At 37.8% G+C, this 15,036-nt stretch overlaps 1 protein-coding gene across 1 annotated transcript in view; it reads right to left on the bottom strand.

The window, feature by feature from the left end:
* The window catches only part of LOC111149828 (coiled-coil domain containing 73), a 136,647-nt gene extending 126,703 nt beyond the window's left edge, over positions 1-9,944 (bottom strand). Inside the window, exon 1 of the mRNA XM_022507119.1 lies at positions 9,798-9,944. Coding sequence (XP_022362827.1) covers positions 9,798-9,935 — 138 coding nt within the window. The 5' untranslated portion in view covers positions 9,936-9,944. The remainder of the gene's footprint in view (positions 1-9,797) is intronic.
* Positions 9,945-15,036: the final 5,092 nt, after the last annotated feature.

Here is a 15,036-nt window from a genome sequence, read left to right as displayed (position 1 = left end):
TTGTAGACATTGCTGCTATAAACATTTGGGTGCACGTGCCCCTTCGGATCACTACGTTTGTATCTTTAGGGTAAATACCCAGCAGTGCAATTGCTGGGTCATAGGGTAGTTCTATTTTCAACTTTTTGAGGAACCTCCATGCTGTTTTCCAGAGTGGCTGCACCAGCTTGCATTCCCACCAACAGTGTAGGAGGGTTCCCCTTTCTCCGCATCCTCGCCAGCATCTGTCATTTCCTGACTTCTTAATTTTAGTCATTCTGACTGGTGTGAGGTGGTATCTCATTGTGGTTTTGATTTGTATTTCCCTGATGCCGAGTGATGTGGAGCACTTTTTCATGTGTCTGTTGGCCATCTGGATGTCTTCTTTGCAGAAATGTCTGTTCATGTCCTCTGCCCATTTCTTGATTGGATTATTTGTTCTTAGGGTGTTGAGTTTGCTAAGTTCTTTATAGATTTTGGACACTAGTCCTTTATCTGATATGTCATTTGCAAATATCTTCTCCCACTCTGTCAGTTGTCTTTTGGTTTTGTTGACTGTTTCCTTTGCTGTGCAAAAGCTTTTGATCTTGATAAAATCCCAATAGTTCATTTTTGCCCTTGCTTCCCTTGCCTTTGGCGATGTTCCTAGGAAGATGTTGCTGCGGCTGAGGTCGAAGAGGTTGCTGCCCGTGTTCTCCTCAAGGATTTTGATGGATTCCTTTCTCACATTGAGGTCCTTCATCCATTTTGAGTCTATTTTCGTGTGTGGTGTAAGGAAATGGCCCAATTTCATTTTTCTGCATGTGGCTGTCCAATTTTCCCAACACCATTTGTTGAAGAGGCTGTCTTTGTTCCACTGGACATTCTTTCCTGCTTTGTCAAAGATTAGTTGACCATAGAGTTGAGGGTCTATTTCTGAGCTCTCTATTCTGTTCCATTGATCTATGTGTCTGTTTTTGTGCCAGTACCATGCTGTCTTGATGATGACAGCTTTGTAATAGGGCTTGAAGTCCGGAATTGTGATGCCACCAACTTTGGCTTTCTTTTTCCATATTCCTTTGGCTATTCGAGGTCTTTTCTGGTTCCATATAAATTTTAGGATTATTTGTTCCATTTCTTTGAAAAAAATGGATGGTACTTTGATAGGAATTGCATTAAATGTGTAGATTGCTTTAGGTAGCATAGACATTTTCACAATATTTATTCTTCCAATCCAGGAGCATGGAACATTTTTCCATTTCTTTGAGTCTTCCTCAATTTCTTTCATGAGTACTTTATAGTTTTCTGAATATAGATTCTTAGTCTCTTTGGTTAGGTTTATTCCTAGGTATCTTATAGTTTTGGATGCAATTGTAAATGGGATTGACTCCTTAATTTCTCTTTCTTCTGTCTTGTTGGTGTAGAGAAATGCAACGGATTTCTGTGCATTGATTTTATATCCTGACACTTTACTGAATTCCTGTACAAGTTCTAGCAGTTTTGGAGTGGAGGCTTTTGGGTTTTCCACATATAGTATCATATCATCTGCAGAGTGATAGTTTGACTTCTTCTTTGCCAATATGGATGCCTTTAATTTCCTTTTGTTGTCTGATTGCTGAGGCTAGGACTTCTAGTACTATGTTGAATAGCAGTGGTGATAATGGACATCCCTGCCGTGTTCCTGACCTTAGCGGAAAAGCTTTCAGTTTTTCTCCATTGAGAATGATATTTGAGGTGAGTTTTTCAAAGATGGCTTTGATAATATTGAGGTATGTGCCCTGTATCCCTACACTTTGAAGAGTTTTGATCAGGAAGGGATGCTGTACTTTGTCAAATGCTTTTTCAGCATCTATGAAGAGTATCATATGGTTCTTGTTCTTTCTTTTATTAATGTGCTGTATCACACTGATTGATTTGTGGATGTTGAACCAACCTTGCAGCCCTGGAATAAATCCCACTTGGTCGTGGTGAATAATCCTTTTAATGTACTGCTGAATCCTATTGGCTAGGATCTTGGCGAGAATTTTTGCATCTGTGTTCATCAAAGATATTGGTCTGTAGTTCTCTTTTTTGAAGGGATCCTTGTCTGGTTTGGGGATCAAGGTGATGCTGGCCTCATAAAATGAGTTTGGAAGTTTTCCTTCCATTTCTATTTTTTGGAACAGTTTCAGGAGAATAGGAATTAGTTCTTCTTTAAATGTTTGGTAGAATTCCCCCGGGAATCCATCTGGCCCTGGGCTTTTGTTTGTTTGGAGACTTTTGATGACTGTTTCAATCTCCTTACTGGTTATGGGTCTGTTCAGGCTTTCTATTTCTTCCTGGTTCAGTTGTGGTAGTTTATATGTCTCTAGGAATGCATCCATTTCTTCCAGATTGTCAAATTTGTTGGCGTAGAGTTACTCATAGTATGTTCTTATAATTGTCTGTATTTCTTTGGTGTTCGTTGTGATCTCTCCTCTTTCATTCATGATTTTATTTATTTGGGTCCTTTCTCTTTTCTTTTTGATAAGTCTGGCTAGAGGTTTGTCGATCTTATTAATTCTTTCAAAGAACCAGCTCCTAGTTTCAGTGATTTGTTCTATTGTTTTTTTGGTTTCTATTTCATTGATTTCTGCTCTGATCTTTATGATTTCTCTTCTCCTGCTGGGTTTAGGGTTTCTTTCTTGTTCTTTCTCCAGCTCCTTTAGGTGTAGGGTTATGTTGTGTACCTGAGACCTTTCTTGTTTCTTGAGAAAGGCTTGTACTGCTATATATTTTCCTCTCAGGACTGCCTTTGTTGTGTCCCACAGATTTTGAACCATTGTGTTTTCATTATCATTTGTTTCCATGTATTTTTTCAACTCTTCTTTAATTTCCTGGTTGACCCATTCATTCTTTAGAAGGATGCTGTTTAGTCTCCATGTATTTGGGTTCTTTCCACATTTCCTCTTGTGATTGAGTTCTAGCTTCAGAGCATTGTGGTCTGAAAATATGCAGGGAATGATCCCAATCTTTTGATAACGGTTGAGACCTGATTTAGGACCGAGGATGTGATCTATTCTGGAGAATGTTCCATGTGCACTAGAGAAGAATGTGTATTCTGTTGCTTTGGGATGAAATGTTCTGAATATATCTGTGATGTCCATCTGGTCCAGTGTGTCATTTAAGGCCTTTATTTCCTTGTTGATCTTTTGCTTGGATGATCTGTCCATTTCAGTGAGGGGAGTGTTAAAGTCCCCTACTATTATTGTATTATTGTCGATGTGTTTCTTTGATTTTGTTATTAATTGGTTTATATAATTGGCTGCTCCCATGTTAGGGGCATAGATATTTAAAATTGTTAGATCTTCTTGTTGGACAGATCCTTTGAGTATGATATAGTGTCCTTCCTCATCTCTTGTTATAGTCTTTGGCTTAAAATCTAATTGATCTGATATAAGGATTGCCAGTCCTGCTTTCTTCTGATGTCCATTAGCATGGTAAATTCTTTTCCACCCCCTCACTTTAAATCTCGAGGTGTCTTCGGGTTTAAGATGAGTTTCTTGTAGGCAACATATAGATGGGTTTTGTTTTTTTATCCATTCTGATACCCTGTGTCTTTTGATTGGGGCATTTAGCCCATTAACATTCAGGGTAACTATTGAGAGATATGAATTTAGTGCCATTGTATTGCCTGTAAGGTGACTGTTATTGTATATTGTCTCTGTTTCTTTCTGATCTACTACTTTTAGGGTCTCTCTTTGCTTAGAGGACCCCTTTCAATATTTCCTGTAGAGCTGGTTTGGTGTTTGCAAATTCTTTCAGTTTTTGTTTGTCCTGGAAGCTTTTAATCTCTCCTTCTATTTTCAATGATAGCCTAGCTGGATATAGTATTCTTGGCTGCATGTTTTTCTCGTTTAGTGCTCTGAATATATCATGCCAGCTCTTTCTGGCCTGCCAGGTCTCTGTGGATAAGTCTGCTGCCAATCTAATACTTTTACCATTGTATGTTACAGACTTCTTTTCCCGGGCTGCTTTCAGGATCTTCTCTTTGTCACTAAGACTTGTAAATTTTACTATTAGGTGACGGCGTGTGGACCTGTTCTTTTTGATTTTGAGGGGGGTTCTCTGAACCCCCTGGATTTTGATGCTTGTTCCCTTTGCCATATTGGGGAAATTCTCTCCAATAATTCTCTCCAATATACCTTCTGCTCCCCTCTCTGTTTCCTCTTCTTCTGGAATCCCAATTATTCTAATGTTGTTTCGTCTTATGGTGTCACTTATCTCTCGAATTCTCCCCTCATGGTCCAGTAGCTGTTTGTCCCTCTTTTGCTCAGCTTCTTTATTCTCTGTCATTTGGTCTTCTATATTGCTAATTCTTTCTTCTGCCTCATTTATCCTAGCAGTGAGAGCCTCCATTTTTTATTGCACCTCATTAATAGTTTTATTTCAACTTGGTTAGATTTTAGTTCTTTTATTTCTCCAGAAAGGGCTTTTATATCTTCCAAGAGGGTTTCTCTAATATCTTCCATGCCTTTTTCGAGTCCGGCTAGAACCTTAAGAATCGTCATTCTGAACTCTTGATCTGACATATTACCAATGTCTGTATTGATTAGGTCCCTAGCCTTTGGTACTGCCTCTTGTTCTTTTTTTGTGGTGAATTTTTCCACCTTGTCATTTTGTCCAGTTAAGAGTATATGAAGGAGCAAGTAAAATACTAGAAGGGTGGCAACAACCCCAGGAAAATATGCTTTAACCAAATCAGAAGAGATCCCCAATCGTGAGGGGGGAGAAAGGGGATAAAAAGAGGTTCAGAAAGACAAAAAAAAATAAAATAAAATAAAATAAAAAATAAAAAATGAAACAATTAAAAGAAGAAAATGAATAAAGAAAAAATATAAAAAGGAAAAAACATATTAGATATACTAGTTAAAAAACGTTAAAAAAGAAAGGGGTAAAAGTTTAAAAAATTTAGCAGAAGAAGAAAAAAAAAAATTGAAAAAGGAAAAAAAAATTAACTGCAAGGCTAAAGAATCATGGGGAGAAAGCCATGAGCTCCGGCTTTGCTTTCTCCTCCTCTGGAATTCCGCTGCTCTCCTTGGTATTGAAACTGCACTCCTTCGTAGGTGAACTTAGTCCTGGCTGGATTTCTTGTTGATCTTCTGGGGGAGGAGCCTGTTGTAGTGATTCTCAAGCGTCTTTGCCCCAGGCGGAGTTGCACCGCCCTTACCAGGGGCGGGGCTGAGTAATCCGCTCGGGTTTGCTTTCGGGAGCTTTTGTTCCCTGAGCGCTTTCCGTAGAGTTCCAGAGGACGGGAATGAAGATGGCGGCCTCCCAGTCTCCGGCCCGGAGGAGCTGAGAGCCCGGGGCCCCACTCCTCAGTGCGCCCCCAGAGAACAGCGCCCAATTACTCCCGTCACCCTGGCCTCCCGCCGCGCTCCGAGCTGACCAAGCCTGCGACCGGTTCAAGGTAACCCCGAGTTTAGAGCTCACTCCTTGGCTCTGTCTCTGTAGCCGGCTTCCCCGTTCTAATACCTGTAAGCTCTGCGACACTCAAACACCCCGATCCTTCTGTGACCCTGCGGGACCTGAGGCCACGCTGACCCCGCATGGGCTTCACCCCGGTTAAGCCTCTGGAGCGATGTCCCTCAGCGGAACAGACTTTTAAAAGTCCCGATTTTGTGCTCCGTTGCTCCGCCGCTTGCCGGGAGCCGGCCCCTCCCCCCGCGGTCTATCTTCCCGTCGCTTTGGATTCACTTCTCTGCCAGTCCTACCTTGCAGAAGGTGGTTGATTTCCTGTTTCTAGAATTGCTGTTCTTCTTCTCTTCGATCTCCCATTGGATTTGTAGTTGTTTGCAATCTTTAGATAAGCTATCTAGCTGATCTCCTGCTACCCGAAGTAGTCTCAGCCTGCTACTTCTCCGCCATCTTGACTCCTCCCTCAATAAAATATTTTTTTTAAAAAAACAACAGAATAGTAGTCAACTATAAAAAGGAAAAAAACTACTGATGTTCTATTTTTAATTTCTTAATGAATCTCCACACTGTTTTCCAAAGTGGCTGCACCAACTTGCATTCCCACCAACAGTGTAAGAGGGTTCCCCTTTTTCCACATCCTCTCTAACACTTGTTTACTGTCTTGTTGATTTTGGCCATTCTAACTGGTGTAAGGTGGTATCTCACTGTGGTTTTGACTTGAATCTCCCTGATGGCTAATGATGGTGAACATCTTTTCATGTGTCTGTCTACCGGGTATTTACCCCAAAGATAGAGATATAGTGAAAAGAAGGACCATCTGTACTCCAATGTCCATAGCAGCAGTGGCCATAGTCGCCAAACTGTGGAAAGAGCCAAGATGCCCTTCAACAGATGAATGGATAAAGATGTGGCCCATATATACAATGGAGTACTACTCAGCCATAAGAAAGGATGAATACCCAACTTTTGTATCAACATGGACAGGACTGAAGGAGATTATGCTGAGGGAAATAAGTCAAGCAGAGAGAGTCAACTGTCATATGGTTTCACTTACTTGTGGAACATAAGGCATAACACGGAGGACATTGGGAGATGGAGAGGAGAAGAGAGTTGGGGGAAATCAGAGGGGGAGATAAATCATGAGAGACTGTGGACACTAAGAAACAAATTGAGGATTTTGGAGCGGGGGGAGGGGGCTGGGTGAGCCTAGTGGTGGGTATTAAGGAGGACATGTATTGCATGGAGCACTGGGTGTGGTACATAAACAATGAATCTTGGAATACTGAAAAAATAAAAATTTAAAAAAAAACTAGGGACGCCTGGGTGGCTCAGTTGGTTAAGCAGCTGCCTTCGGCTCAGGTCATGATCCCAGCGTCCTGGGATCGAGTCCCACATCGGGCTCCTTGCTTGGAGGGGAGCCTGCTTCTCCCTCTGCCTCTGCCTGCCATTCTGTCTGCCTGTGCTTGCTCTCTCTCCCTCTCTCTCTCTGACAAATAAATAAATAAAATCTTTAAAAAAAAAAAAAAAAAAAACTAATGATGTTTAAAATAGCAAATTAATGTGCCATGGTGAGTGCTGTGAAGTGTGTAAACCTGGTGATTCACAGAACTGTACCCCTGGGGCTAATAATACATTATATGTTAATTTTAAAAATTAAAAATAAATAAATAATAAAAATTAAAATAAAATAAAATAGCAAATTAATCTCAAAAATATCATGGCGAGTAAAATAAACTAATCCCTGATGGGAAAAAATGGAACAATGGTTTCTGGATAGGTAATGATGAGAAATAAGTTAAAAATGACATGGAGGAACTCTCTGGGAAAATTAGTAATGATCTGTATCTTGACAAGGATTTGGATGACACAGTTATGAGCATTTGTTAAAACTCATGAAATGGTGCACTTAAGAACTATACATTTAATTGTACAGTTGACCTTTGAACAACAATTGTATTTTTGAAATTTTCCCTAATAAAATATGGGAGGAAAAATTAAATTCCACAATAGGAATAAAGTGCTAACATCATGGTAAATGTGAAAACCAATACATCTCTTTTTCCAATAAAGGGGAAAATTTTTTCCCCTTCATAAAGTTCTTCTTTCAGTGAAGAATATTAAAAGTAGCATATACTGGGGCGCCGAGGGGGCTCAGTGGGTTAAAGCCTCTGCCTTCAGCTCGGGTCATGATCCCAGGGTCCTAGGATCGAGCTCCACATCGGGCTCTCTGCTCAACAGAGAGACTGCTTCCCTTCCTCTCTCTCTGCCTGACTCTCTGCCTGCTTGTGATCTCTGTCTGTCAAATAAATAAATAAAATCTTTAAAAAAAATTAAAAAAATTAAAGTAGCATATACTTCTGCACTTAGTTATTAAAAACTCAATTCCTGTTGCTACACTGAAACTCTCAAAAGACTTTTAAAACAAGCTTATTTTTAAGTTAGAAATATAAACAGACTAAATATAATGCTTGAATCACAGTAAAACAGAATATGAAGTTCTTAATAGTTACCTAAAGTTGCTTTAACTTAGAAAAGATACCACTTTAAGTTATTCTTACAAAAATCATTTTTTACTGTGTAACCAACATATCCATTTTTAGCAGGATTTCTTTATTGAATAGGTTTTAATTATACAGATAATAAGTATCTTTATATAGGACAAACATTGTGGTAATTAAATTTTCTTATTATGATAACAAGTTTCAATATTTTTAAATCCTAGAACAAGAATCACATAATAAAAATGTTATTTCAGACCTTTTTTTTCAGAGCTCATTTTCAGGAAAGCTCCAATTCTACTGATTCTCCTTCCTGTCTCTCTCTCTCTCTTTTTTTTTTTTTAAGATTTTATTCATTTATTTGAGAGAGAGAGCACAAGCAGGCAGAGCAGCAGGCAGAGGGAGAGGGAGAAGCAGGTTCCCCACTGAGCAGAGAGCCTGATAGGCCTTTAAATCCCAGGACCGTGGAATCTTGACCTGAACCCAAGGCAGACACTTAACCAACTGAGCCACCCAGGCACCCTCCTGTCTCTTCTGTCCTATTTTCAGAGTTATATATAAATCCTAAGGACTCCATCCCTCGTTCATTATTACAGTAGTTTTATAGTCTATTTTTTTTTTCACTCCATAATCTTAACAACTCCTATCCCATCTTATAGAAAACTGACAACACACGCTTCAAATTTAGATCCACGGAGTCTCAGAAATGAAGGGCTTTTAAGGGGTTTTGAACAATACAGATCTGCTGAATCAAACAACTTTTACAATTTTATATAGGGGCACCTGGGTGGCTCAATTGGTTAAGCATCTGACTCTTGATTTCAGCTCAGGTCATGATCTCAGGGTTGTGGGATGAAGCCCCATGTCTGGCTCCCAGCTTGGCCCTCTCTCTCCCTCTGTTCCTCCCTGCTCACTCACTCACTCTCTCTCTCTCCTTCTTCTCTTTCTCTCTCTAGTAAATAAATTTTTAAAAATCTTCAAAAACCCAATTTTATGTAGATATTTCCCTTCTAAACAAATACCTCATGAGCTACCACTTTAAAAAATAAGGACATTTTGGGGGCACCTGAGTGGCTCAGTTGGGTTAAGCCTCTGCCTTCAGCTCAGGTCATGATCCCAGGGTTCTGGGATCAAGTTCCGCATCGGGCTCTCTGCTCGGCAGGGAGCCTGCTTCCCAGCAACCCCCCATCTCTGTCTGTCTCTCTGCCTACTCGTGATCTGTCAGATAAAGAAATAAAATCTTCAAAAAAAAAAATAATAAGGACATATTATTCTTTGAATCAGAATACTTACTACATACATTTATTTTGTCACTTAAAAAGGTATTGCCCTTGGGGCGCCTGGGTGGCTCAGTGGATTAAGCCGCTGCCTTCAGCTCAGGTCATGATCTCAGTGTCCTGGGATTGAACCCCGCATCAAGCTCTTTGCTCAGCGGGGAGCCTGCTTCTCTCTCTCTCTCTGCCTACTTGTGATCTCTCTGTCAAATAAATAAATAAAATCTTTTTTTAAAAAAATGTATTGCCCTGTTTCATTACTTAATCACTCATAGGCACCTATCTCATAGCCTTTAACAAAAATGTAATCTCCTGAAAAGCAACTCTTTTTTTATCAGCCATAGTGTCTAACTATGTGCTACCTATGCACTCCAAGGCACTCGGTAAATACTAGCTGGATAATTAAGTGTTTAACAACCTGAAAATCTTTTTTACTTTTTGCTTTGTAAATTATTTTTCCTTCTGTGATATCAACTAGATCTGTCTTTTTCTCTTTTACTTCATTATCTGGACTGTATTTCTTCTTTTAAAATAAGAAGTTATTTTGTTAGGCCTTTTTTTCTCCTTAAACCAAATGGCTGGACAAAATTAAGTTCCCGGATTACAAAAAGCATTTTAAAAATGAACTTACCCTTCTCATCCGTAACTCTTCTAATGCTTCCAGTAAACTTGTTTTGAAATCTAATAGTTGAATTGAAAACATTGTCTCTGAAGAACTTGGAAAAGCAAAGGTAGATGATGACGAATCAGTCTTAAAATCATTCTCCATATTAACATTTATTTCCTGTAATATAAAAAGGTTTTAACTGAAAAAAAATCATTTAAGTTTTTAAAGTACAAGCAGAGTTACCATAAAAATTTAACAACCAGTATCCTAGAATCCTCTAGGTTTAACACTAAGTAACAGTTTTGTCATCACTGTTCTGATCTTGATACATAAAACACTGAGCAATGATGATCCCCCCACAGTTCCTCTGTGGCTGAGGCTTTTTCTGTTACTTTAGTATCTGTTGGGACTAAATTTTCTGCATGCCCCTACACACCACATCCTAAAAGCTAGATTCCTAAAGTTCAGTAATTGCTTCGTATCGAGGCTACCAGACACTATGCTTCCTAACTTTGCCTTGATATACAGCATTCTATAAGGATGGTATGAATACTAATAGTAATGCAGTCTTTAAACCCTACAAAGTTGAAAGAGGAAGAATGGAATAACTATCTTTTATTAAAAACCAAGACACTTATATATCTTTCTTGACCCAGATAATGTATGGATCAGACTGCAAGAAACTTCTCAACTTTTCATAGTAACAATTATCAATTCATGGATAGTTGGAAAGAAATGTATAGGGAATTCTATACACCATTCACCCAGCCTCTCTCAATGTTAATATCATGCAGAATAATAGTCCACTATAAAAACTGTATATCTGACATTGGTACTATCCACATAATTTATAATAACTCTACCAGTTATACATCCACTCGTGTGTGTGTTTAATTTTTTGCACGTTTATTATATCTATAGCTTCATGTAACTACTGCTGCAGTCAAAATATAGAACTGTACCATCAACCATGGTTCCCTCATGCAGCTTCTTAGTTTCTATACCCACTACTACACTAATCTGTTCTCTATTTCTATAATCATTATTGCAACAGTATTAAATAAATGGAAATATACATCATGTGACCTATTAACTGGATCTTTTCATGAGCGCCTGGCTGGCTCAGTCAGTAGGACATGTAAGTCTTGATCTCAGGGTTGTGAATTTGAGCCCCACGCTAGGTACAGAGATCACTTAATTAATTAGCTAATCTCCCTAATTAAAAAAAGATTGGATTTTTTTTCACTCATAATAATCACCTTGAAGTTCATCTAAGCTGTTGTATCAACAGTTCATTCCTTTCTATAGCTGAGTAATAGTCCATGATATGGACATACTATGGTTTGTTTACCATGAACTTACTCACTGAGGGATATCTGAGCTGTTTTCAGTTCTGAGTTTTTATGAAAAAGGCTGCCATGAATGAATATTCATATACAAGTTTCTATATGACATTAAGTTTTCATTTCTTAGAGATAAATGTCCAAAAGTACAATTGCTGAGCTGAATGAAGAGAGTCCACTTTTGGTTGTGAAAGAAACTGCCAAACTGTTTTCCAGAATGGTAATACCATTTCCCATTCTCACTGGCAATGTATGAGTGATCAAGCTTCTCCAAATCCCTACGAGCATTCGATGTTAACACTAATTTTTATTCTAGCCATTCTGATAGGTATTATTTCAGAAAGCATTACCAGCATTACTGAGAGAAACAGAGCCAATAGGATGTGTATGTATAGAGAGAGATAAATTTATTTTAAGGAAACGGCTCATGTGACTGGGAGTCTGGCAAACCTGAAATGTTCAGGGCAGGCCGGCAGGCTAAACACTCAGTGAAGAGCTGATACTAAACTTGGCCAAAGGCAATCCAGAAGCAGAATTTCTTATTTCTTGGGGAACTTGAGTCTTTTCCTCTTAAGGCATTCAACTGTTTGGATGAAGACCACCCACATTATGGAGCAAAATCTGCTTTATTTAAAGTCTACTGGTTTAAATGTTACTCTCACCTAAAAATCACCTTCACAGCAGTATCTAGATGGGTATTTGGCCAAATTCATTTGGTCAATATATTTTTTAATATTTTTTAAAATGAGTTTACCTTTCATAGCCTAGCCAACTTGACCATAAAATTAACCATTACGGGTGTATACACAAGAAACTTTCTTAAAGGAAAACTTCCACTCCTGAAAATGATGGGTTAGGTTATCTGGATGAACCCTCCAACTAAAAACAAATAATAATTTTGAATAAAATGTCTTTAAACTTTTTTAAAAGTATCAAAGACCTAGCAAGATAATTTAAAAAATCATGAAGCCAAATTCTAAATTCCAAAAAGAGCATGAACCAAGAAATAAAATAAACACAAAAAGCCATCTTTACCCTGCATGCATTTGCCAAATCGAATAAAATTAAATAACAGCATTGATGACCTCTGGTTTGAGAGATAGGGAATCCAAACCTAGGGCCTGCCAAAGTAGGAAGTCAAATAAGAAACCTATTAAGTAGAATTCAGAAGCGTTAAACTCAGGAAATGTTGAAGAAAAATAACCTACCTTCTATATGATAATTGCCTAGGTGTCAAGCAGATGAAACATAAAAAAGAAGAAAGGGAACAAGAGACAAGGAGGGAGAAAATAAAAAATGTCACATCCCAGAAAGTTGTAAACAACTTAATTTCAGAAGAGTTTGTTAGCAAAGATTCTTTCATAGGATGGTGAAAGAAACTTCAACTTATGAATAGGATTTCAAATGTTTCTAGACTGGTAGTGCCCATAAGAACCAGGCAGAACCAAATAAAAATTCTTTCCAGAGAAATATAACTGTATTGTAGGTATTCAAAAAATCTTCAAAAATATTTTTCAAGGACAATAAGTAAAACATAAAGATAATCGGGCATACAACACAACAGTGCATTATGAGATCAAGCAGAAAAAAAAAAAATAGATAATAGAAACAAGCATGCATCTACAGATTTTGCCATTATCACAAAAAAAAATTAAAGAATTATCCTTACTATGTTTAAAAAAAATAAAACCAAGGTTGAAACTATCCACAAAGGAAATTTTTAAAAGAACCCAGTATAATTTCTAGACAGGAAGAGTATATAACCAACTGATAACTTAAAATTTCTGACAAAGACTAGGCATAGCTGAAGGGAGATCTAGTGTAACAGGAAACAGATTAGGTACAATATCAAGGATGCAGCAAGGAAATATAAAAATGTAAAGTACAAAAGATTGGTTAAGAAAACTAAATCTAAAGTGAGAGGCTATACCAATTCCACAAAGAAGAAAGAAATAAAGAGACATAAACTATTTTCTGAAGAAATAACAGCTGAGAATTTTCTAGAACTGAAGAAAACACTAAGATTCAGATTAAGGAGTCCAGTGAATCCAAAAATACTGCATTTGATTTAATTCTGACTGAAAAGAAAGAAGCATGTGGGTTGCATTGAGAAACTGAAGAGAAAGGAGTCAATTTTTTGTTTTGATTTCATGTTGAATTAATTGTATTTAGTTCATGGCTTACAAACATCTTTGGTCCATGTAGTCTATACCTTTTAATACTGTTTTATCCTTTTTAGTACTTGTTTTCTAGTTCCATTCCCAATCTTTACAGACTACCCCTAATACTTTTCATATACCTTCTTGAATCTGTAGTTATCCTCTTAACAAACATAGTATTATGGGTATGGACATTTAATTCACAGAAATTCTATTATGCTATACAGAAAAAAAAAAAAAAAGAATTGCGGGGGTGACTGGTTGTTTCAGGTGGTTAAGTGTCCAACTCTTGGTTTCAGTTCAGTCATGATCTCAGGATTGAGAGCTAGAGCCCTGACTCAGGCTATGCATTCAGTGGGGAGTCTGCTTGAGTTTCCCTCTCCCTCTGCCCCTTTCACATGCATGCACATGCTCTCTACCTCCCTCTAAAATAAATAATAAAATAAAAAGAATCACAGTGAATCCAAAATGGATTTTAAAAATCCATATCTATATATTTCTTTTTAATTTCTTTTTTGCCCCTTTTTTCTCCCCCCAGTTTTGGCTCTCTTCTGATTTGGTTAGTGTACATTTCTCAGAGGTCTTTGCCACCCTTTTAGTATTTTATTCTCTCATTCATATATTCTTATCTGGATAAAATGACAAGGCGGAAAAACTCACCACAAAAAAAAAGAATAAGAGGCAGTACTGATGGCTAGGGACCTAATCAATATAGATATTGGTAATATGTCAGAACTAGAGTTCAGAATGATAATTCTCAAGGTGCAGGCTGGGCTCAAAAAAAGGCATGGAAGATAGTAGAGAAACACTTTCTGGAGAAATAAAATCCCTTTCCGGAGAAACAAAAGAACTAAAATCTAACCAAGCTGAAATCAATAAAACTATTAATGAGGTGCAATCAAAAAATGGAAGCTTTTACTGCTAGGATAAATGAGGTAGAAGAGAGAATTAGTGATATAGAAGACCAAACGATGGAGAATAAAGAAGCTGAGCAAAAGAGACAACTACTGGACCACAAGGGGAGAATTCGAGACATAAGTGATATCATAAGATGAAACAATATTAGAATAATTGGGATTCCAGAAGAAGAAGAGAGGGGGGACAAAAGGTGTACTGGAGTGAATTATAGTAGAGAATTTCCCTAATATGGCAAAGGGAACAAGCATCAAAATCAATAAAAATAGGTCCACACCCTGTCATCTAATAGTAACACTTACAAGTCTTAGTGACAAAGAGAAAATCCTGAAACAGCTCAGGACAAGAAGGCATAGGTATGGTAGAAATCTAATGTTTCTACCATACAATGGTAGAAACATTAGATTGGCAGCAGACTTATTCACAGAGACCTGGCAGGCCAGAAAGAACTGGCATGATATATTCAGAGCACTAAATGAGAGAAAACAGGCAGCCAAAAATACTATATCCAGCTAGGATATCATTGAAAGTAGAAGGAAAGATAAAAAGCTTCCAGAACAAACCAAAACTAAAAGAATTTGCAAACACCAAACCAGCCCTACATAAAATGCTGAAAGGTGTCCTCTAAGCAAAGAGAGAGCCTAAAAGTAGTAGATCAAAAAGGAACAGAGACAATATACAATAACAGTACCTTACAGGCAATACAATGGCACTAAATTCATATCTCTCAATAGTTACCCTGAATGTAAATGGGCTAAATGCCCCACTCAAAAGACACAGGGTATCAGAATGGATAAAAAAACAAAACCCATCAATATGCTGTCTACAAGAAACTCATTATAGAAC

Source organism: Enhydra lutris, unplaced genomic scaffold (genome assembly GCF_002288905.1).
Source record: "Enhydra lutris kenyoni isolate GAN:26980312 unplaced genomic scaffold, ASM228890v2 scaffoldscaffold22, whole genome shotgun sequence".
NCBI lineage: Eukaryota > Metazoa > Chordata > Mammalia > Carnivora > Mustelidae > Enhydra > Enhydra lutris.
The sequence above is the reverse complement of the archived record's forward strand: the minus strand, read 5'-3'. Positions and strand labels throughout refer to the sequence as shown.